The sequence below is a fragment of the Haliotis rubra genome, unplaced genomic scaffold, assembly GCF_003918875.1.
Source record: "Haliotis rubra isolate DU_JTF1 unplaced genomic scaffold, ASM391887v1 Scf48, whole genome shotgun sequence".
Classification (NCBI taxonomy): domain Eukaryota; kingdom Metazoa; phylum Mollusca; class Gastropoda; order Lepetellida; family Haliotidae; genus Haliotis; species Haliotis rubra.
In genome coordinates this window covers 361,804-387,097 of record NW_025767168.1, presented here as the reverse complement: position 1 = coordinate 387,097, position 25,294 = coordinate 361,804, and the positions used below count along the sequence as shown (strand labels likewise).

The 25,294-nt window shown below is 39.9% G+C and overlaps 1 protein-coding gene across 1 annotated transcript in view; it reads right to left on the bottom strand.

The window, feature by feature from the left end:
* The window catches only part of LOC124291057 (neuronal acetylcholine receptor subunit alpha-10-like), a 54,629-nt gene extending 29,586 nt beyond the window's left edge, over window positions 1–25,043 (bottom strand). The window contains exon 1 of the mRNA XM_046727958.1: window positions 24,622–25,043. Within this exon, the coding sequence (XP_046583914.1) occupies window positions 24,622–24,697 (76 nt within the window). The 5' untranslated portion in view covers window positions 24,698–25,043. The remainder of the gene's footprint in view (window positions 1–24,621) is intronic.
* Between the last annotated feature and the right edge of the window lie 251 nt (window positions 25,044–25,294).

The following is a 25,294-nucleotide window of genomic DNA, read 5'->3' as shown; positions in this document are numbered from 1 at the left end:
TGTAAAATACATCGAAGATTGACAAGGGTGCAACTTCAAATAATGCTTTGGTTACTGAAATCCATGTAAAACGACCTAATTCGCAAACATCGTAAGTTGGAAGAGGGATAAAGGACCATTGGTGTGGTCCAGCTGGACATCAGTGATCGTGCCGCTGTCGGAGACTTTGCAATTGGTTGCCCTCTTTAAAACAATCAAGGATGCTGCCATGATATCGGCAGACAATGGGAACATCATTTGTCACCACAGCCAAAGAAGATCGGTATTTGAGTATCCTTCATTTGAGGATCCGCTACTAGACTGTACCCTTAATAGCCCTCGGGCATGTAGTTAGATGCTTGACTGTATACCAACGATTCCGTCACCATAAAATACGAGCATATAAACTTTCCCGGGAGTCGAGTAGACTTGTCAACACCCACATGTAATCATTAGGTGGGCGCGCTCGGAACGGTGGCTGGACAGTCTGAGAGTCAAGTGTTCTGCCGTACCTCAGTGAAGACGTACAATACTTTGCGAAGAACTGGTTTGACTGTTCAGGAGACTGTACCATTTGGAGTTGGCGGAGTAATGATTTGGGTTAGACTTTGTGGTCAGGAAAAGACGAATTTACCATGAAATGCTTATCCAATAAGCTTATGTTACACTGAGGAGGCTTCAGATCTATTTCTGATTTCCTCCCTTGAAAGGAAAAGACTTCACAGATCATGTTTCGACATGAAAACGTACCATTATATATCAGTCACTTTGTCCAGGACAGTAAATATCAACGTCAAATTTGACAAGTTTGCTCTCCTGACCTGACATCAAGACTCCAGGGACCTGACTTCTTGTCAGATTAGAACATGTAATATACGTTATTTATTACACATGCACATCACATGACGTACTCAGAAGTCTAAACAGATCTGCATTACGTCGTGTGTAGGTGTCTCTTCATCATGAAGACAACGGGGGTCACACGCGATATTACGTCATATATTCGAATTCCTTCTCTCAAAAGTGACTTCAGACTTACAAATGCTTCTTGTCCCTCATGGACAATTCAGGATATTGCCTCGTCTCGTTTGTCATGTATATGTAGTTTGGTATATTTTTGTCGCTTGTCAGTGTTATTGTCCCTTGTCTCGGGGGGCACCTTTGATGCGAATGATATAGCTAGATTGTTGACCCTATCTAAGCAGCAATCTCTCACTAACTCACTCCTTGAGCTTATTTTTGTTCAAGTCGACTACCACACCTCTCCACCTCGTGAAGTGAGTCCTGGTTGTTAGACTGCTGAGTCACGGTGGCAACGCTTAAACTCCTCGGGCTTTGTTCACAAGATCATCTTCTCACTTCGACGAACGAGCTGTCATACTCTAACCCCAACTTATGTTCATCTTGGCGATGAGTTTGAGGTACCCTCGTTCCTGCTTTAGCGCACAGGTTACATTACAAGCGCAGTTGCAGAGCATAGGTGAATAGTTGAAATCTTTCGGCAGAGTAACACCTATGAACTGACGATGATCTTGCCCTGCACTAAAGTCATGATAGTGTCTCAATGGGCAGGTGACTTTGTTTGAAATACCTCTGATCACTCTGCAATGAATATGTACCCGGTATGGTCATATGCTTCACAGTATCTTGGGCTGTATGCTCTACAAGGAACTGATAGTGAAAAGCGAGTTTACACTGATCCACTGTTCAGGAAAATAACTGTTTAACCTCACGGGAATGGTCATGATGCTGACAGTCTGGCACAACATAAATCGACAGTTTTCATTATTATTATTATTATTTAAACTATATGGAAGCCGCAAAATGCGTTTGTTTGGTTATCAGTCCAAGGACCCTGCCCTTTCTACATGCGGTACAAACAACCAATAGCAGTTCCCCGAGAAGCGCCGCCAAATGCCAAAATTTGGGGGAATGCGACGAGTCTCTAACGCTGAACCTTTCTGCTTTACTGAGACTGACTGTGTAATATTGGGAGGTACTACACCTAAGGCATGGAGGCCAAAGGTGAGTTGGACAAACTGGTACTTCAGATGCAAGACTGACATTTCAGAATGTGACGAGTCTCTAACGCTGAAGCTTTCTGCTTTACTGAGACTGTGTGACTGACTAATATAGGGAAATTCTACACCTAAGGCATGGAGGCCAAAGGTGAGTTGGACAAATTGGTACTTCGGATGCAAGCTTGATATTTCGTAAGCGTGGTCCCCACATTTGCCATGTTTGACCTGAATGTTGTCAATCACTCCAGTGGAGAGAGAATTCCATGGTATAAATGTGTTTATTGAATTTATCGAAAAGTACAAAGGCTGGTTTACTTGCTTGGTTACTTTTGAGGATGCGTATAGGTTTATTCCATTGCAAAGAAGCTTATAGTTACCAGCTTTGGGGACACCCTCTTAATTTGACGTACTTCTGATTCAAAACCAAATATATGGTAATACAAATATCGAGCCAAGCCGTCATGTTGCTTTAGATACTGTGTTTTTGCAAAATATGGACATGCACCCGACACTTATAATATTCACTGTAATATTCACTGCATGCTCTACTTTAGCATTGCATATTTACATTTTGATGCAAAATCATACATTGATGGCTTGGAGTGGGAAATGTCTGGTCTTGATCAGGAAACAGAAAGTCCTTTCCTAAACTGTGTAGACAAGTCAAGTAATGGACTCTACAGGGCTGCTGTTTTTCTTGATACAAATACACTTAACTTGTGTGACACACATTTTTGTGCCATCCAGCAGTACAGAACCATTAATTTTAATGAATATTTCCGATATCTTTCGCTCGTTTAAAAAAACTCTAACATTCAGAATTTTCATCACGAGTCATTACGACGTAATAAACTGCGGCAAATTGTAATAACACTGCGGTAAATTGTAATACCGCGGTAAATTATAATAAAGCGGTAAATTGTAATACTGCGGTAAATTGTAATACTGCGGTAAATTGTAATAAAACTGCGGTAAACTAATAACTGCTCTGCGGTAAATTGTGAAAAAACTGCGGCAAATTGTAATAACCACTGTGGTAAATTGTAATAAATACAATTTACCGCAGTTTTAGTACAATTTACCGCAGTTTTATTACAATTTGCCGCAGTTTATTACAATTTGCCGCAGTTTATTACATTTTACCGATTTTCAAGTTACGTCGTAACAGTCAAGATAAGCTTCAGAGGATTATCAAACAAATACATGCGTGCAAAAGTGTACTTGGAAGAGCTAGGATCTACAGTCTGACATGACTCTTCGTGCGAAGATATAGTGCCCCAAAGCTATTGTTCGGAACAATCAACACATATGGTACAAATCAAAGCAGAACATAGCATCAGATTATTTATGTCACCTATGCCCCCACACCTGTACCTCATGAGACGTTTAGGAAGTTTGTAACACACGTGTGCTGAGTGATCGAGTTTAGTTTTGACAGCTTTTAACAATATTCCAGCAATATCACAGCAGGAGACACCAGAAATGTGCTTGACACATTGTAAACATATAGGGAATCGAACCCGGATGTTCAGCGTGATTTATGTCTCATAAAATCGCTTCCAACGAACAGACCTGGAAAAAGAGTACCATCAACACACTTGTTTCATCAATTCAATGTTTTCAATCAGAGGAGAAAAGATGACTTATCCCTCCGTCCGTTGCTATTTGCAAATGGGGTTTGGCTACTTATTTGAACTTTTGTTCATTGCCATAATATACCTTAATAGATGAAATACATTCTGCTGTTCAGTATTTTGCAAAATTCCAAACCAATAAAAGGCACTGGTTCACCACTAAACTGATCTGTATAGCAACTCGCAACCATATGGTTCATATTTTCTGGGTTATGCATGGTGCAGACATTGGCACAAACCTCATTTGATGTAACATGAAAAGAGTTAAAATATAGAAGTTTCAGATCATTAAAAGGCACCAGTTTACCGGTAGCCTTTCTCCGTAGATCTGCTGTTTAAACGGCCACTACTCAAACTTCTAATGAACACACATTAAAAAATAAGTTAAAATATAGAAGTTTCAGATCATTAAAAGGCACCAGTTTACCGGTAGCCTGGTCTGTAGATCTGCTGTTTAAACGGCCACTACTCAAACTTCTAATGAACACACATTAAAAAATAAGTTAAAATATAGAAGTTTCAGATCATTAAAAGGCACCAGTTTACCGGTAGCCTGGTCTGTAGATCTGCTGTTTAAACGGCCACTACTCAAACTTCTAATGAACACACATTAAAAAATAAGTTAAAATATAGAAGTTTCAGATCATTAAAAGGCACCAGTTTACCGGTGGCCTGGTCTGTAGATCTGTTTAAACGGCCACTACTCAAACTTGTAATGAACACACATTAAAAAATAACAAATAAAACATAATTATCTCAAATGATCAAAAGGTACCAATGTACGAACCCGTTCTGCTTCGTAAGGAGACGGACCTCAAGGACATGCTGTTTGCTTTAATACCCCGTTTTTGAAGCGCGATATTAAAACGAATGCTCTTCTTGATTCCCTGAGTTATATCTAATTGTGTATAGTATTTGTTTCCAAAAACAACAGACTCAAATTGAACTAAAATGTGCGCATGATCAGGTTCATCTTTAATTAATTGATTCAAGGAAGACTTTATTTACGTACGACACGTTTACGGTGGGCTGGCGGACCAGCAGGTGTCGGATGCCCTAACTGGGCAAGATTGTCTGTCTATATTAAGCAAACACCAAGGGATGAACAAAATCAAACATTTTGGTTAAGGAACATTGACAAGACAATGAATTTTGTCTCCGAAGGGAGCGTTCCCACATGGCGTATCTGAAGAGTTATACAGAAGCACAAAAAAGCTACGGACTTGGAATAAGTCTTGTCACGCAATGTGTCCACCTCATGCCCGCGCACACTGTCTATATTTCGCGAAACATGACAGTGTAATATAGGTAATATGTCCCATCAAATCCTGACAATTGCTCACTCTGACGGATCATGAACTTCCATCTCCTGTCCTGCACTGTAAAAGTCATTCTTTTTTCTTTTCATTTTCATGTTTCCGATGACAGTTTTCCCTGAGCTATCTCCCTAAAGATGCAATCCTTGACTTTTGCACTTGTGTTGAAAATGAATTTTCAACAGTTCTCATTGATATCTAGTTTAAAGGAAGAGATGCTGGGCCTACTGCTAATATTACTCTAATACGGCCTTTTGACAACATTTTATATATTAGAGGCCGAGATGTCACACTGACCCCAACAATCAACTAAGTACGTGGGAGAACATACACCAGATTAGTTGCTCCCACAGCCAATGTAATCTCGAACAAATTCAATAAACGAAGTTACAGGATAATTGTCTTCTGGATTATGGCATGTTGTGCTCCTAAACCAACTTTGGTATGACATTTTACAAGAATTTATGGCATCGTTTAATCAAAAATGGATACGGGGGGTTATATGTGCTGCATTTGTTTGGAATGTATGAAGAATTAGAATTATATACGCCTCATCATTTGTTTTTTATTGATGCAATGTGTTGTTATGTGTGAAATGCATACTGAATTATTAGCATGTAATGCATACATGTGTCCGTGCAAAGTATCCCGTTGCTGGTTATATGAATTCATGAATTGTAAGGCAGAGGGAAAAACATTTTTGTCGGTTGCATAAGGTTTGCCCTCTTTGGTGTAATTCAGATGTGTCAATGTTGCTGTAACAATTTGACAGAAATGGTATTAAGACGTAAAAGCATATCAACACATATTCATGCTTGTCTATCGTCACATCGAACGTGTTACTGATGCCAGTCATGTAGGGTGTTTGTTTCGAAACGGGACATCACGCCATCGTTACCGACAGTCTTGACATCACGCCATCGTTACCGACACTCTAATATACAGCCAGTCAAGCCTCACGGGGCACCAATGGTGTTGATGATGTCTGGAACTAGACAAGCTAATTGACGCCATTTGAGCACCATTGACCAGCACGTTACGTAAAACATGACGTGACATATAAATGGGTATTGGGCTGTGAGAAATAAATATGAAAAATCTATTTGTTCGAAACGTAATACCTCTGCCTGTCATCTGTGATATCCATGCTTAACCGACATGGGGAAAAGACATACTGGTTTGTTACACTAAATTCATGTCAAATATTGTTCAGGTTTTCAATCAGTATAAGGATTTAAACATGCTTTCCTAAGCGATTTTCTAAGGGGGGTTAGACAAATGCAAAATGTGGCTAATCGTCGGTTACAGACATTCTCATGGCTAAATCTTATCTTACAGTCTCTTGAAACCCTATTTCCCACCCACGGTGGTTATTATGAGTGAAAATGGCCAAAATATTAAAAAATGCAACTATTACAAAGAGTATTGTTATCAACTATTTGCACAAGGAATGTTTGAACGTTTGTGATTGGTGACATATAAAGAAACTCTTTGTCCGTGAACTTTGAACACTAGATAACCTGTACTATATGCATAATATCTCCAGACACTTGGCTCTATTTACTTCTACACAATGTGGAGATAATGATTACTGGAAGACGTCTTCGTCCTTAATATGTTTAAATCCTTCATTCTGTCTTTCAATAACATAACAAAACAACGAACCCTAACGTAAACGGATATTGCAAAACTGATTCCGCGTCAAAGGGAGCTAATGAAACAGTTCTGGTCCCAATACAGAATGGTTTGCGAAATATAGAAGTGCTGTGTTATGGACGTTAGATGATGTCATAGTGGCGTACCATTTAAAAGTTAGGTGATATTCAAATATGTCACAACTGTTGATATGTTAGCTCTTTAATGAGACAACGAGTTTACCAGTGTGAAATGGACAGAGATTAGTATTGGGGGTGAACGTCAGATCACTATACATTGTGTTAGATAATAGACCAATGAACCATACTGTCAATCATGTCACTCATCATGAAAAGTCAAGGTCTATTCCCAAGATAATCCCGAAGTCGACGAGGCTTATTCCTTATCGAACGTCCAATGTCAACTTGGTTCATTTCACCCTTTTCTTCCCGTGGGGCAGTACCAAGTTCTTTGAGAGTGGTCGGTGGTTGTTGACGGTGACCTAAGGATATCTCAGACATGTTCGATGGGTGACAAGCCTGGATTGAGTGCTAGCCATGGTAAGGTGGTTCTGTACTCCTGTTAAAGGTACTCAGTAACAGTACAAGCTAAGTTTCCTCTTGCGTTGTCATCCTGAAACCACAATCGACGTTCTTGTCGGCGCGCAAATAACGTTTCCCCTCAGAATAGCATGTGGACGTCGGGCATGCAGGTTTCATCTGTCCACTCACTCTTATACCTGTATCTCTGTGAAGCTCATCTCCAATTTAAAAGTCAATCTGAACACGGTTTCGTAACACAGTCGTTAAGATGAAAACGTCATGCGCCGCAGTTGTCGCCCTTTGTGGACCGGATCGACGTTTGTCATCAACGTTATTTGTCTGTCGACGCGTGACTGTAATCTACTAATTACTGAAAGTGAGAACATAAGAGCTCGTGCCACAATGTCCTATCTTGTTCCAACTTTCAACATGCTAGTTGCACGTATCGTTTCCTGACATGACAGACGCCGCATGTCACAAAATATTTACCTCAGTTTAAAACAAAAATATAACATCCTTCATCCTGATATCTATCACTGGAAAACAAGTATGCGGAAACGTTTCACCAAAGAACTTTCATGTTCGTGACAAACGTTTGCACGACATTGGTGTGTTTGCACAAAATGAATATCGCATTGTGAAAGAATCAATCATTTTATCAATCCATATGAATCCATATGAAGTTGGTTTCAAAATAACATCACCAAAAAAAAAAAATATCATCTGCTCTGTTTTAATAATATACATCAACCCCCCCAAGTGAGTCAACTGAGCAAACCCATTTGGCAGCTGTGATGCCAAGGACTTATAAATATCCTCTTGTGGTAAACACATTTTAATATTAGCATGCACAATTGTTACGAAAGCTTCATAAAGATGAATACGCTCAGACGTCCGTACCAATATTTCATTCAATAAACACGTATGTCCTCCCAGGGCCCAATGATTCAAATCCCTATTCAACCTGATGTTAATGATTGCTTTGTTGGTTCCTAAAAGTATTAATCGTCCGTTAACAACTGTTCACAGTGACGTTACGATACACTCTCATTCAATTAATACCCTTAAGATAGCATTAAGGTTAAACCTACAGAAACTAAATTCAAGAAATACTTTAGAAAACGTATGATAAGCCAAAGTTCGATCTTGACAACAAACCTCGGGGTTTGAGGAGTACTGGTACACTAGATATTAAATTTCCCAGGCTCTAACAAAGGTTCTATTTACATAACAGCTGCCACAAGGTGAGTGATCATGGCAAGAGTGCTTGGTCACATTGGGCAAGAGCCATCACCTCCAACGAACCCTGAGGGAGTTGCCGAGGTGTTTCTCTACTTCTTGATTATCTCCTCGATCTGAAACGCTGGCAGTTTTCGGTGAAGCTGTTACATTCCAAGCCTCTGTAGTTGTGTCCCATTATGACAATAGGGAATACAGTCGTGTTTGTCCTATATACATATCGATATACTTTATCTGAGGTTAAAAACAGTTTGCACTGAGACGGAAGTCGACAGAACGAGCCAGGGAAAAATATACAGTTGATCCGTGACTAAGTATAACACCTTCTTGTTCCCATAAATTAAATACTATAATCCATTTCTATATTTTCAACCGCTGTTTGTTTTTTAGAAAGGACTTCGAGTGCCAATATTAGAAGATCACAATTTGAATAGTTCAGTTTCATTATTCTGTTTCAACATCGTTGCTTCGCTTCCTGTACCTGAACACGGTGGTTACTTAACTGCATACAAATTTACAATCTAACATAATCGACGAATACCCCTAGTGTATCACTCTTGTATCGATTCCTCAGCAGCGACGTTAAACCGAATTGAAACCGTCTCATAGCGTGTTTTTTAAACTTCATCCATCATTATCACAATGGGTTTATTCCAAACGATATATGCATCGATCTAACCACATGGCATGGATAGTGTGAGCAGCCATGAATACAGATGAACAGGGTCTATATTATTAGCATATGTATGGCCATAATGCCATCAATCTAAATCCATCGACCGTTAGATGTACACTGTATGCAGATGTGAAGGGAAATCCACAAGGCAAGCTGTTTTATCGACATGTACGTATGTTTTTACTTTGAGACTTTTCACTTTGTTTGAACAGCTAGGATTGTGGGATTTCACAACGGTTCTGGGATAGGACCGTGTGAAGTACCATATACCATATGACGTACAATAGACACTGATTACAATTAAAAGTAACAGCTGCAACACGTCTTGTCCTGCGCCAACAATTTTTATTAGGTGGATATAGTTAGGTATGTAATTTTACATTTACATTGTTTGGGTGGATTTGTGAATATATACTAGGCACATAAAGAGGTTTAAAATCTAAATTTATCAAACCTGTAACTCAAAAGGATTTAAACTCAGAGATTAGTGACATGTATCCCACATGCATGCACGTGCCACGTTCCGTGACGTCAGTGGGTTCGTCCTTGAGACGTGCAATACGTTGTTGCACGTGCATTCCGGGAAAGAGAAACAGAGCAAATGAATGCCACACAATACTGTCACTTTGGAAAGCTCAACCCCTGCCCTTGCGATCGTTCAAAAATTAAACGGCTATTGAAACGCATAGCATGGTCCGTGGGGGAATGTCTCAACGACAAGTGGCTGCACATTTCCACTGCCACCGGAACACCATTTATGCACTGGTGAGACGCTACCAGAACACAAATGACGTCATTGATCGGCTACGTTCTGGACGTCCACGTGTAACAACGCCAAGACAGGACAGATGGATAAGGGTGACCCATCTTCGCCACAGGTTTCAGACTGCATTGATGACTGCCCGAACCATCCCAGGACTTCGCCGTATCCACCCCAACACACTTCGACAACGTTTACGTCATCACAGGATCAGACCACGACGTCCCGCCATACGGCCCATCCTGACACAACGCCATCGACAAGCTCGCCGAATGTGGTGCCGAAATCATGTCCGCAGACCCTTGTTTTGGTGGAGAAATGTTGTTTTGAAAGATGAGTCCAGGTTTAACATTTCCCATAGTGATGGACGTCAACGTGCCTATAGACGCGCGGGAGAACGTTATGCACAGGCCTGTGTCTTGGAGAGGAATCGCTTTGGTGGTGGTTCCGTGATGATTTGGGGTGAAATAACAGCACGCCAAAGAACTCCTTTGGTGATTGTTCAGGGCAACTTAACTGGCGTGGGCTACAGGGATCAGGTTCTTCGACCTGTGGCAATTCCTTTTCTGCAACCTCATGGCCCTGGGTTAACATTCCAACAGGACAATGCCCGCCCTCATACGGCAAGGGTTACTATGGATTTCTTGCAACACCACAACGTTGACTTACTGCCTTGGCCTGCAAATTCACCGGATCTATCCCCGATAGAGCATGTTTGGGACGAGATGGATCGACGTCTACGCCGTCTTCCCCATCCGTCGATGCACTGCTGTTCTCAATGCCGATGGTGGACATACCCGTTATTGAGCTTGTGACATGGTCGTTTGACCCCTGTCCCGTGACGTCATTGTGATTGACTTTTCAATTGAAATTCTCCCGACTTGTTATGGTCTCATGATCCCTTCAGTAAAGTTTACATGTACCTTTGACATTGTTATCGTACTTATCAACTGGGATAATATTTTGACAATGCACAGTTTCTTTATGTGGCTAGTATATAAATACCTGCAAACACTCACATTTTGAAATATGTTCGTATGAATGTACTTCTTTCAATTGTATGCAGAATTCTTAGATGCAGAGTTCTTATATGCCCACTGATACCGGGCCTGATCTGGAAATTCTCTTATAAATGTATGAAATAATTATATCTTAGAATCTTGTAATTATATAATTGTAAATTTAGCCATAATCCATTCTGTCAAGAAAGAACGTGATTTATATTCAACAAACGTATTTGACGCAAGTGGAAATAATACCATGTCAACTCTCGAAAATAAAGAGGACATGTTTAGATTGTCAATTTCAGAAAGGGGCATTTCTTTCGAGTATGTTCACAAACATTCCCCGTGATAAACCAAGGGACACCTTCATTCGTTGACCATGGGGAATTGTCACGAGAAGTGTTAACCACAGATATAGTTACATCTCTATCTTCAATGTTTAAGGACCGTTTGTCAGATTATATTGTTGTTTTCTGACAACTATGAACTTTCCATCTATAACGGGCAATATTACAATAGTCTAGGCAAAACGTTTGAGAACGATCAAGTATGCTATTTATATGAAGATTTGCAATGAGCAATGACAGAAATGTGGAGGATGTTTCAAAATCTTATGCATCAGTGATAAAACGCCCTGTATTCATTCTTAACATTCTGTCCCCGTGGGTATTTTTGCAGGTGAACAGATGTCAAGCCTTTGCATGGGTTTGTGACGGCTGGCACAAGCGGGACAGGATACGCGCTCATCTCACGTAGTATCATCACTAGTTAATGCTATTACATTGTATACATATACTCACTGATCAATCGAACAATGGACTCTAATGTCCATTATGAAATGGTTTTAAAGTGTAGAGAACATGACACATCTCATATATTGATATCAATTAAACTCGAACGTACATGTTGAAACTTGAAAAATATATGTCCAAGATATTTTTATGGATTAAACTTCTTTTTTATTTACTTCACGGCATAATATTCCAGGTCCCTTCATCAGGTGAACTGATGTTTACCTGATGAAGGGACCTGGAATGATCCCGAAACGTCGTGAGGGAAATATAAAAGAAGTTTAATCCATAAAAAAAATCTTGGACTTCGATGTACAACTTCTAAATGCCACTTAAAGACATTGAAAAATATTCACTGAAAATATATATCATCATCACCAGAGGATAATCATCTGGATTAATATGAAGAAAGGGATTCCGCTGAGGCCAAGGGGGCTAAGTAGTGGTATACATTAGATGTATCAATCAGTGTGACTGTCAGTGACGGAACTCGGTGTGAGCAAACAGGGTACGCAGGCAACTGTTTGCAATTCCCATTAAAGGCATTTCATTTCCTGCATCATGAAAATATACTTGCACTCCAACTTCATCCATTGATTGCTACGAAAGCTTCTTATTGTATACACCTTATACAAAATACCCCTGAATTGCGTATTGAATGAACGAATAATCATTTGTCACAAGAGATGCATCTGAAAACCCCATGTACTGAATATACATCTGAACTAATCACATGCTTCCAAGGACTTCCGTGCAATGTGTCCTCCATTGGGACTCACTGCTTCAACTCTTTCTAACATGCATTTAAATGGCAATCAATAGTGGTCAATAATGTTCATTTTTAGTTGAGTGGTGGACGTGGAAAATACCTAGTGTTAGTTCGTATGGATTTTAATGTGGAGCAGTAAAACGTTTGATGTTTACGGTCTTGCCGCATCAAATACCGCATCAAAGAAGTTGGTTTCCTTTTGGCAGGACACGCCATAGGGGTGATTACTGATCAAAAGACGAACACACTGCTGCATTTTTAAACAGGGATCCTGCCACCCTGCCATAACCAATTATTTTAAATGCATTTTAGCCCTGCACTTCATCACAGAAGTTATCGAAACCCCACTGGACTCATTTAGATGTAAAAAATGAGGCCATTGCAAATGCATTAGAGATCAAGTAGTTGCGTTGTTGACAAACTGCAGACGACGCAGGATCATGTTGCTTGAAAATAATATTGACTTTAGAATCTGTTGTTTTTATTAACTGCTTTAAGAAAGCGAGATCGGTGAGTGGGTCAAATTCATCTATTGAGGAATTCAAATGTATTTTTAAAAGTGCTACGTTTGGATTATGGAAAAATAAATGATTATATGTAAAAGGTGAATGTATATATAGTGATCGTCATACAATTCTTCCCAATACGACCCGTGAAGGTCCGGGTTAGAATTTATCTTCAGTAACCCATGCTTGTCGTAAGACGTGACTAACGGGATCGGGTGGTCAGGCTCGTTGAGTTGGTTGACACATGTCATCGTATCCCAGTTGCGTAGATCGATGTTCATGCTGCTGATCCATGGGTTGTCTGGTCCAGACTCGATTATTTACAGACCGCCTCAGTTTAACCGGGCTATAAATGTTGCTTACCTGTACTAACAGTACATCTGCCAACAGATGTAATACGCAGCACAACATTGGTTTAGACAATATTTACAGTAATTCGAACATTTTACATGGGGTACTTGTATTTACTACAAACCGAACTGTGTGGAGTGATTGTAAGTGAATAAGTTTTCCGTCGCACTTAGCAATATTCCAACAATATCATGGCGGGGGACACCAGAAATTGATTCCACACATTGTAACCATTTGAGGAAGTGAACATGGGTCTTCAGCGTAACGAGCGTACGCGTTAACCACTAGGCCACCCGCACCGTGAACCAAACATCAGTCTCGGCATCGAATTCCTCAGTTTATATCTGAATAATCGTACTACTGCTGAATTTCAGACATAAACATTTTCGTGAATGAATGGGTGAATATTGCTTAACGCCATTGCATGCAGTACACCAGCCAGACGATAGCGGAGTTTGTAATAGGGTCTTGAACAGGCAAACCGGTGATTTAACAGCATACGATTGTGAACAAGACGCCAGTGCAAAGTGCCCATATCCACTGGACAAACGCTTACACCAACCTATAGACTGGTATCCCAATAAACGTGAATCTCTACACAGCCTAGTTCGATGCATAATTCATGTATACCTTGTTTGTATCCCTGTTATACTCAACTGAATACAGAAATATTATTGTACAAACCATAAATCTCGTTAGCATGAGCTAATAATCAATTTTACCCATATGGTTTAAGCTGAGATAAGGTGGAAGCTACTGGTACCGCAAGGAGGATGGCACGCCCACCTTTTCGCAAACACCAGGCATAGTTTCCACTTGATGATGATTCCATCAAACTTCCACACCAAACAGTCACATGATGACCTGAGTTATCATCGTGTTCATAACAAGTGTATGACATTATATAAATAATAGATATTAGAATATGTTGACTTAAAGATATGAGTCGTTTGGTTTTCGTGATGTTTTGAACATCTAGCATAACAGTACCAAATCTAGAGGTATGGTTCAAATATAAAACAGGCCACGCCTACGGAGTAGAGTGCATATTCACGTGATCATATCCGGGCTCCTTGCATGTCATATTTACGTTTCGATGGCGTTGTTCTGCAAATGAGTCATGACGGGTCGAGAACGATGAGGTTCAGGGTTGTCATCTATAAATATATCGAACGACAGGCAGAGGAATGGTTATCGCAATGTGGCATGACGACGCTATCCAGTACTTATGTTGATAAGGTTGATCTTTGTGTATCCCAGGTACTGTAATGAGATCCGACTTGCAGTCATACGAACCGTAACCCCACACCATCACTTTGCCATCACCAAAGGGTTCAGCTGCATGGATCATCTCCTGGTAATATGCCTCGTTACGTCTCCATACCCGATAACGGCCGTCGGCAATACAAATGTGTAGTACATAGCCACTTTCATCAGACCAATGAACGTGACGCCATGCCCTCAAATTGCAGTTATTTCGTCTGCACCACACTAAATGTTCCAGCCTGTGCCAATCTGTGAGGATGGGACGTGTGATCGGACGACATTCTCTCAGATCAACAGCCCGCTGACTCTTCCTGGTGGTGCTGGTGGAAAGTCGGACTCCCACTCTCCATTGCCCGTGAAATTCTTCGGCATGGATCATGGGATTATGCCTTGCGAGAGGAATTGCGAGACGTCTTCAGTCTTCCATTACTTCATCGTTGGCCGCCTGCTTCCTCACAAGTCCACAAATACCTGCATGGTCAATGATCAACTTGCGACCTATGTTGCGACAAGACCCTGCATCATGCATGCCAGCTACTTGCCATCGTCGCCTAAGTCTTGCTACGTCAAAAAAATACATGACTGTTAATTTAAATCAGTACACAAAACTGTTGTTCACGCACTGCAATGACAATCATGCTAGTTATGACAACCAACGTGCCTTCGCAGCACGTGAGCAATTGTGTGAAGCAAGTGCTCTGCATGTGTTTTCCAATATGCTGAGGTATGATCGCCAGTTTGGACCACATTTGCAAAAGTTGTGCTAAATTAACGATCATGTTAGACCGTTTTCCTGAAGAGCATTGAGCCTATGACCACGTCAAGCAGACGACTTTAAAGGACTGGTGTTCGCCACCAACGACTTCAAGCTACTATTAGCAGCCACACATATCTGCAAGCTTCTCAGTATTATTTAAAATATTGGAAGTGAAAAGTGAAAGTGACTTCGAACGAAATTTCACCTTCACCTTAAAAGAGGTTCCTCTTTGAGTTCTTTCCATCCAACATTTACTTATAATAACACCAGTTCATGTTTAATGGTTCAGATCCATAGAAACGATTGCAGTAAAGATAACTGTGAGCAGGTCCCGCTTATTAAATATTTGCACTGAGAAGTTATGCTTTTGACAAATAATTTCCAACAGTAAACAATTTGAGAACAGCTTTCACCCAATCTCTAAAAGGACAGTTTCTTCACGTCATTGATTCTAACCATGCCTCTGTGTAAACAATTCAAGAGAACATTTATTCAGTTTTTCCTTTGTACTTTCAAATTGCCTATGTTTGTCGAAGGAATCACGACATATTCATGTCCTGTGAGTTCTTCAAATTACTTCATTTAACAATGCAGTCTTGAATGTGCACATTCCGGAATTTAGAAACTGTTATAAATATTTCAAATCAGTTGAATGTGTAATAATTTCCTGCTGCCGAAAAGCTTCTTATGTTCCGTATCCCATAAAAGAAATTCGGTCAGCTAGTGATAGTTAATGTGTTATTCAACCGACTCAGCGATTTGTTCGTCGAGAACCATTAATCGGTGCTTTACCAAAATCTTCATGACAGTTACAATGTAACATTTCACGCCATACACTTCAGTGAGCGTGTTATAGTTGTCAGACTTAGTATATATAGATCAACTCGGAAATGTGTCTTATTTTATGCCACATCTGAGTGTAACGATTGGCTGGATTCGGCTTAAAAACCCGTCGTTATTGCAAGACATCGATCCCGTTATCCGGAATAAGACCTGTGAAGACCACTTCAATCCTTAAAACGATGAACGGTTAAATGAGCAAACGTTTTAACTGGCATGTCCACATATTAACAATGCGGGGAGAAGGCCGGACCATTGTTAAATGACATGATCAATTTAGTTGGGGTCCTTGCATAGATCCACCATTGATTATCACGATCCGGAGCAACCTCCTGCTTCCATAGATTACCGCTAAACACACGAACGTGCCAACTGTCCGGTGGACATGAATCTGACCCACACTAGGGAGACGGGAGGGTCACTGGCGTCACAGACATGTTGTCCCATTATATCCAAGGACTACGGCATTAGGACAAACGTCTAGCATCTGTGTCTATACTCGTAAACACTAGGCCGCTTCCCATTTACGCCATGACATCGTGTGCTTCTAGAGAAATGTCCTCACTTGTGTTTAAGGCGCCAGTGTAAATTCCTCATTGCATTACCCTCGAGGCCTATTAAATCATTATATATGGAAGAAATTCTGTTCTTGGAATTGTATATAGTTCATACGTCATTGACAGTAGATACTTACTTTGTATTCACATTAAATCTATTGGTGTACATATTCTGGACACTGTCAATTCACGGCATATTGAATAATACATGATATATGGGTATCACATAACAGACTGTATAACATTTTGCCATTATCTTTGTCACCATGATGTCTCAACATAAAATAAATATTCCTGTCCTCATGAATGCAAAGCAAATAGTTAACCTTGTCAGAGGTCGTCCCAACCAAGACACTATCCGGCTGTCTGTATAAAGTGTATCGTAGAACCATTCATATCACTTAATACTTGTGGAAGTTACTAGTTCATAGGTTAATGTTATAACTTGAATGGATAAAAGTGACAAAAATAGATCATTTCCAAACATCCCTGGATCTGGAAAGGTTCGGGTTAGAATTGGTCTTCAGTAACCCATGCTTGTCGTAAGAGGCGACTAACGGGATCGGGTGATCTGGCTCGCTGACTTGGTTGACACATGTCATTGCATCCCAATTGCAATCGATACTCATGTATTGTTGATCACTCTATTGTCTGGTCCAGACTCGATTATTTACAGACCGCCACCATATAGATGGAATATTGCTGAGTGTGGCGTTATATACCAACCAACCAACCAGCCAACCAACCAACCAAACATCTCTGCCAAATAGACAGTCCACTGGATGTTACCAGATACTGATGATTCAGGTGTTAACGAGAACCTTGGCTTACCCTGCACTGGTGGTTCCATTCCTCACAAACAGATGCAAAGACATACCAGTTGTTCGCTTGGAAACATGGGAACACATGGTTCAGGTCAAAAGAGGGAATTGCATCGGACATAAAATGTTTTGTCGCTGATGCGTCATATTTTCTTATGCCTTCCACGTGGTTACCATGAAACTTTGCTGATGTCTTGAAACTTTGCTGAGGTCATAAATGTTGTTGCCTTGATTGTCTGACTGACTGTTCAATTAAAGTATTACAGTGCTCTTTTAAATGTTTGTACAAGAAGCATGTTCGATCGTACCTCAACAGCTGTGAAATATAGACATATAAGGTTGGAGGTATAGGGATATTGCTGAACAAAACGAGAGAGTTGCCAGTTGGAAGGTTGATCTCCCTTGTCATCCAATCTTGTGGAGAGGTTTTACCCATTCTGCATACTATGCAAAGATCTGAACGTGAAGCAGATGCAGCCATACATGATCAGCTGATCAACTTTACAGCAAGCATATTATGAGCTCTTTGAAATCTTTATAGAAAGAACCTGCTCGACTGTTCCTCGAAGTTGTGTAATGTCGATACCAAAGGTTTAGGGATATTGGGTATACAGGGTCGACTATAGCAAAGTCATTGATGTCTTATCTCTTAGCAGTACAGCCTTGTGGTTATTTCCTGTCTTTATGCATAGAAGTACATATAAAACAGATCATAAGGTTTCACTCATCGCTTTCATTTCAGGTGGGTAAATCAGCGGAAGGGGCTACTTGGTGAAACAGCTGATGATCACGTACAAATTCCTGTTATGTAAGATTAGTAATTAGTCAGCAACTTCATAGACCTGATTCCTTGCAGTATGATAATTTGCTTAAACAGCGGATACACTTAATCTTTGTCGCCTTCAATAGTAGGCTTAACGACCACCAAGATAACCATGCGTGACTGACGCGATAAAAGCTCACCAACACTGATCTAAATGTAATGACTAGCTTTACAATGATGTTTACAATCACACTTTTTATTGGGATGTATTTTGAAGTCATTTATAATCACAGGATTCCTCTCCAACCCAATTTCTAAGAGCATGTTTAGATAACTTGAAGAACATAGGCAATCTCTAAGGAGCAAAACCATTAACAAGTGACTTGTTAACTGAGGCTAAATGCGGATCTGGAAAGAGAAGATTTTGCGAAAACAAAGAGTCAATGACCCTCTTTATTTGTAATAAAGTGTCGGTACAGGACATTTCTTGTCCTACATTTTTCACTACAGGCATTCAAACAAGACCAGGATGATAACACTATGATGACCTTAAGCTTACTTCAAGTATGGGAGTTACGATCACCTTAGGGCTAGGATGGCTTAGTCCAAGGTGGCCATATTTTCTTTAAATCAGTGTTGTGAAATAATGTATCATAAGTATCATACTGTTCGGCTGCGGATAAGCGTTAGCAACCTAAAACACAGCGCAGCCAGATGCAACAGCAAAACAAATCAAGTCAGGGTTACCATCAAAATCATACACATATGCAAAGTCATACATGACAACGGTTCATTGTTCTCTGCAACAAGAGAACACGCATGGTGGGTGAACACATACACTTCTTGTACATTGAGCTTCTGTAAATGAGGAACGGATTTTCTGACTAGGTGGTGGTTATTCCTGCAGCGTAGGGTAACAGAGATATCATTCTAGCTGCAGATGGTTGGACGACTGGGTGTTATGTGATATGGACAATGGTCTGATAAGCGGAAACCTGATAACATGGGTTGAAACCAATACCACTGGCGAACTCTTATCGATGTCAGACTAATGACAACTACAATCGATTAGCTACGGCGAATCCTGTCCCTGTGGTTCAGCGACTGTTTTGACACTACTGTTTCTTAGGCTGTAGTTCTGTCGTGGCATACAATGAACATATGTAAGTGCACCTGAGTATATAACAATTACAGGCGTGAATATATATATTCGAAGGTATTCCTATCTTTGAAAGGCATGACTGACATATCATATTTGATTTAAGTGAAATATTTACAGCATCCTTTGTCATTTTGTGAGACTGGTGATATTGATATTTCTATACGGTTGTTTCATCTAAGTAACCTTTCTATGTTTATACATGTACACTAGTCTAATGGCAAGCAGAAATAAATCTTATACTCTTACCACAATTAAGGTAATATATGCCCGTATTATGATACATTAAACACGGTCCATTAATAAACTGGTTAGTGCCATGTACCGTTGTGTTCTCGTTCATTTCAGTTATCCTCGATAAGAAGTGCATTGTAAATTTTTAATACGAGGAAGGAGATACATTAGACGTCATGTTCCTGCGGACCTTTGGGCTAGATGAACCAACCCAGTGGAGCAGCTGCCTCACTTATTTGCACATGTCTTGGAAAAGGAATAGCTAAAAATTGGAGGTCGAACTGATTATGCCAGACTGACTAGTTTCTGCTTTTGATCTATTTAGGTATTAAATCCATATGTTCACAATTCGCTCTCGGCTTCTTTGAACTGATGGAAGTAAATCAATATATCTTGACTGTTTTGCATGTATAGACTTCAATCTATGGCTTGTCGCATGATCACAAATTCTTCTGGTCAGGTCTGAGAGGATACTGAAATCAACATTAATGTTTTGGTGTGCATACGTATGTGCAAATTACACACAGTATAGTGGTTGATTTTATCTTCAATGAAAACTAATTAGTTTCGTGATACTATTGTACCAATTAGAAATATATTATCAAACAGATATACCATGTGTACGTTTTTTAATATACAAGGGCGGTGGGGTAACCTAGTGGCTAAAGCGTTTGCTCGTCACGCCTAAGAGCCGGGTTCGATTCCCCACAATGTGTGAAGCCCATTTCTGGTGTCCCCCGCCGTAATAATGCTGGAATATTGCTACAGGCGGCGTAAAACCCAAACTCACTCACTCACTCTAATATACAGGTAAGGTATCAGGAATACGATGCCAACGGTGTAACAATATCGAGTTACTGACAGTATCCTTCGTACAAGTGATTTATAGATTGAATACGTGCACGCAATTACGAATATAAACACAACAGATTGCTGTTTCCAAAGTATACTCATGCCAACAATGGTTGTCACCCCCCTCCCCACACCCCCTCTCCAATAAAAAAATTTGAAGGGGGTGACAACCATTATTGGCATGAGTAGATATGTTTGTGGGTTTGATTTAAGGTTAGCCAAAATTGTAAATGTTGAAAACTTGCGTCGTTTCAGGCTTTCCACCAACTGTATGTGAACACTAAACTGTCATTAAAACCACAGTCATTAACTCATTCTTATGGATCCATCTTGTAAAACGAACATTCTTTGGAATGTTTGTAACGGTTACGTACGTTAGAACTCTTTGTTGTGCTTGGGTTTCATTCCACATCGAACTTACACGCCGGTACTTATGGCGTTAAATCCATCTTACCCATGACACGTATCGTTCCCTTGTGTAAGACAGCACACAGCAACCTATAATCACGGCGATTTGTAAATAATTGAGTTTGGGCCGGACAGGTGTGGGATTGATATATGACGCTGATATGAACATAATCGAATCTGGACCTGACTGTGATTGACATCCTGTGCATTGGACCTGGCAAGTGGGATACGATCAACCAAGACGAACTAATAGCCGACACTTAAGACTAGGTATTGCTGAACATTCTAACCCAGATCCAGATTATCTCGGGGTTATTAGCATATCTTACAGTCGATGTATCTTATGCGTTGCACATACAACCTTTCTGAAGGTAAACATGACTCGTGGTTGAAGTGTGAAGACTAACGCTGTTGTCCAAAGCCGTGATATTGTTAGATGGGACGTAAACTCACATTCACTCACTCACCAACCACTCACTCACAACGACCAATGAACCAAACAGCAACCCACCAAAGCCTTCAAATTACACTCAAACAGTTTGGATTCTGATCTATCAACGAGTGAAGAATGAGTACATAATGAGAACATACAGCCAGAAATCAACTGCTTGCATTTCTCGAGACAAAGAGATGTTCCAATAGACCGTCTTAATGAAGCTTTTGAATGCCTCATCAATCACTACCTGGTGAATGTCGATCTCTTTATTTGGACCTCTGTTTCCATTAGAGTGTCGTCCGTGAACTGGTCAAATGGGAGTGTTTGATGAGGACCATGTTTAAGTATTCCTGAGAGTATGACTTGGTACAAAGGTTACCATCTGCGAGTAACATCAGAATACAATTCATTATACTGGTTCAACAGTCGTTGGTACAAATTCCATCAAACTGCATCCTTTCTTAATTGCGTTATTCTTCTCGTGATACATGTACTACGATCAAAACATCATGATCCGATATCATTGTCAAGATTGACTGGTGACCAAACCTGGGAGCATTAATTATCTTGCCAGCAATCAGAAATCCCAGCCAATGATATAGATTGATAATAATGACCTCAACAATTTCTACAATATTTAACCAACTTTACCAACCGTTATGTAATGTTCGTCATACTGATCATAAACAGTACTATTATCGTTCATGTATGATAGCTTCAAATGAGCCTTGATGAATATCTTATTATGAGAAAAGTCTGAAAGAAACTCTTTAATCGATATGTGATTTGTTCAATCTGCTTGATTAGGCAAACTGAAAAAAATGATAAATGATAACTTTCAATCTTCTTCCTTTTATGTTACTCCCACCAGCAGAACATGCAAGAATAACGGTATTCATTGACTTGTAAATAAAATTGCTCTTAATGATTAATTGGGAAAACAACCGCTTGTGCTCAGTCAATCAGGAACAAAATGACCTCATGAGCTGAGAACACATTGCTCATGCATGCATGTTGTGGAGGAGGCACTTACCCATAAGACCCATTCATTCATTTCAGAATGATTTGTATAAATTTAGGGTCAATAGAAAGAAAACGAAGTGTAAAAAAAGTGAAAAATGAAGGAACTGTTATTATGATTTATTATGTCAATTTATCTATCACTCATTCTTGGAACAGTTTGCAAAACGTAATATGTGGCTGGGTAATTTTGGGTAAAATTATATTGACTCAATGACGACTATCGACATGACCCAAGCTGTCAGAAATGGAGTGCAGAAAAAAGGCTAAAGTATTGATTTTCAGATAAAACATTTCTGAAATACCTATCAGCAGTTTTGTATTAGGCGAATATATAAATCATAAAGTTTTAAATCAAATTGCATTTTAAAACAACGTAGAAGTATTCTTAGAGCGCTGAATAGGCCCCAAGTACAGCTTTGCATATGATATCACATAATTCAACATATTTGCAACTGAAACCCAAACATAAGAGGTAATCAAATAAGAGGTATTGTTTATTTTACTCCAAATGATCAGTTTATGTATCACTGCCACTTAATAGCGTCCAGTATGTTACGAAGAAATGTGATGTGTTATAAAGAAGCTGCATCAACATTACTGCTGGTATTTGTCATTTGCTGGCATGATGCACCCCAGTCAAGTGGAATGTATGATTGAGTCCATGAATGGAAGCACCACTGTCCATAACGAAAACTACTGTAACATGAATAATCTTGTAACGCTGGTCTTGTGAAAGGCTTAACGTGTTATCTGACCCCAACCAATGAGAATCACTTGTTATAAAGTGTTGATATGATGGACAATGCATTCCTGGAAAACTCAATGAAGCTTGAACCGCCGAGAAACTATTAATGCGTGTTTGTGTGGAACAGCCTTTCACAACATTAGATGTACAAAGGACGTCCACTATATTTAATTACACTTAACGTAGTTATATGAACAAAAGTACCCTTGGGCCTTTCAAACGGTTCTAAAAGCACGACTATCTTGTTTCTTACAGGTCAACATGCCGTCTCGTGTCAACTAATACTGAATGTCGTCAACAACAACATTCATATGCGTATACTGTACAACTCAAAAGCCACTATGCAAACAGAACGAGTAGAAGCCGTACACGTACAATCCACCATTCATATGTAAATATTGTTTCTAATGAGAGAGAACCATACATACCTCACTTCTGTGGTGTTCGTTGTGTATGAGGTATTGAGCAGCCTCGTGTTATAACCCGAATGTTATTTTAGGTGTTAATAACATACGGTAGGGCAGTAACGTGTCTGTAAACACCGGGTGTCAGTTCCGTCATAGGATTGACTTACATGTAACAAAACTGTTAGCATTGAATAAAGTCAGTGTTTTGTTATTGCATTTGACAAAATATGAATTTATACTTTTCAACTTTTAAATAGCAAACAAAGGTTGATTGCATCTGTTAATACCTATATAGTTATACTATTTATACAAAATACAAATCAAAATGCTCTGGCCAACAACAATCACAGCGATTTGTTGGTACAATACTTTAAGTTTCCAGGGATAAATGATGGTAAATTCAATACTTTTATCAAGTGGTTATAGGCGTTGCTAACGATCGTTGATATGCAGCAACATACCATATCTTAGTCGAAGTACTGAATAAACTAATCTGTGAACAGAACATCAGAAGCGGGCATCATAGAGAGCCACCCGCTGTAAATTGATGTGAAGTATGTTGTGTTAATATGCATGGCTCATTTCTCTGGTGTTTGGACATACGATTCACCCAAATACACAATGTAAATATGCAAATTTCATTATATTATCACAGATAGCCTAAAACACAAAATGAACGAATATTTTGTCAAACACGTACATGTATGCTCTTATTGTTACACGTAATGAAATACCACGTTCTATCCAGACAACATGCATAGGAGACATTAAGACCGTGATACCAAAACATCACTGGTTCCGAAGAAACGGGTACAATGAAAGAATTATTTCAATACCTATTGGAAAGCTATTTCGCAAAGCTGATTTAGATCGATGCAACCTGCCACAGATTTCGACAGGTGGCTATTACACGTCTTTAGATGATTGTAGCATTTAGTAGATGTGATCGATATTGCCTATTAAAACAATAACAGGGCCATTGAATTTCTTATGATGCATCGATACTCAACCATCCATCGTCTATTAAGCAAATTTGACACACTGTCTCACTGTGAAATCATAGTTAGGTGGTAATATCTGGAAGAAATGGCATAATGAAAAGAGGGACTGCGATAATTACTATCACATACCTGATTCCTCCTGCGCTTTGATGGCAATCTGCAATATCCCAGAAAGACAGACTAAAACGGCAATGGCAAAATTCATAGTCTCTACAGTCGTCGAGATTCCCCCATTCACATGTATTTTCCATTAATTAAGCAAATCTCACGTTGAAGGGACGAATAACTACCGTCCGAACAGGCTTCCACGAAGCACACTGTTGAGACTTGCTGTGGTTGGAGGCGTGTCCGTTCATATAACGATCTCGCTAGGTATAGCAGTAGTAAACAGCTTGCTTCTCGCTTTCGTATGGGATGTATCACGACTTCGCCCTTGTTGCAGTTTTACTTATCATGTCGTCTGCTGTTGATGTGGTAGCAGACGACACTGTCGAGGCTCGGCGTGCAGTGTGCGCATAGCTAGTTGGTGCTACCTTGTACAGACTTAGCCGTTTGTAGCCACGCTTAGCCTCGCGCTGTGCGTTGTAATCAATAGAACAGGAGAGAAAGAGCAGGAACTTTTAAACACAAAAGAAGTCAGTTACTTAACTTCCTTGGTCGTGACTAGATGCTGGGTGAGGGGTTACGCACATTTGGAATATGGCAGCATAGATGATGTAGGTGGAATCTAATTCTAGTGCTTTCGATGGACTTCAGATGGATTCAATCAGGTGACGCCGTTCAACCGCACCTTACCACCATA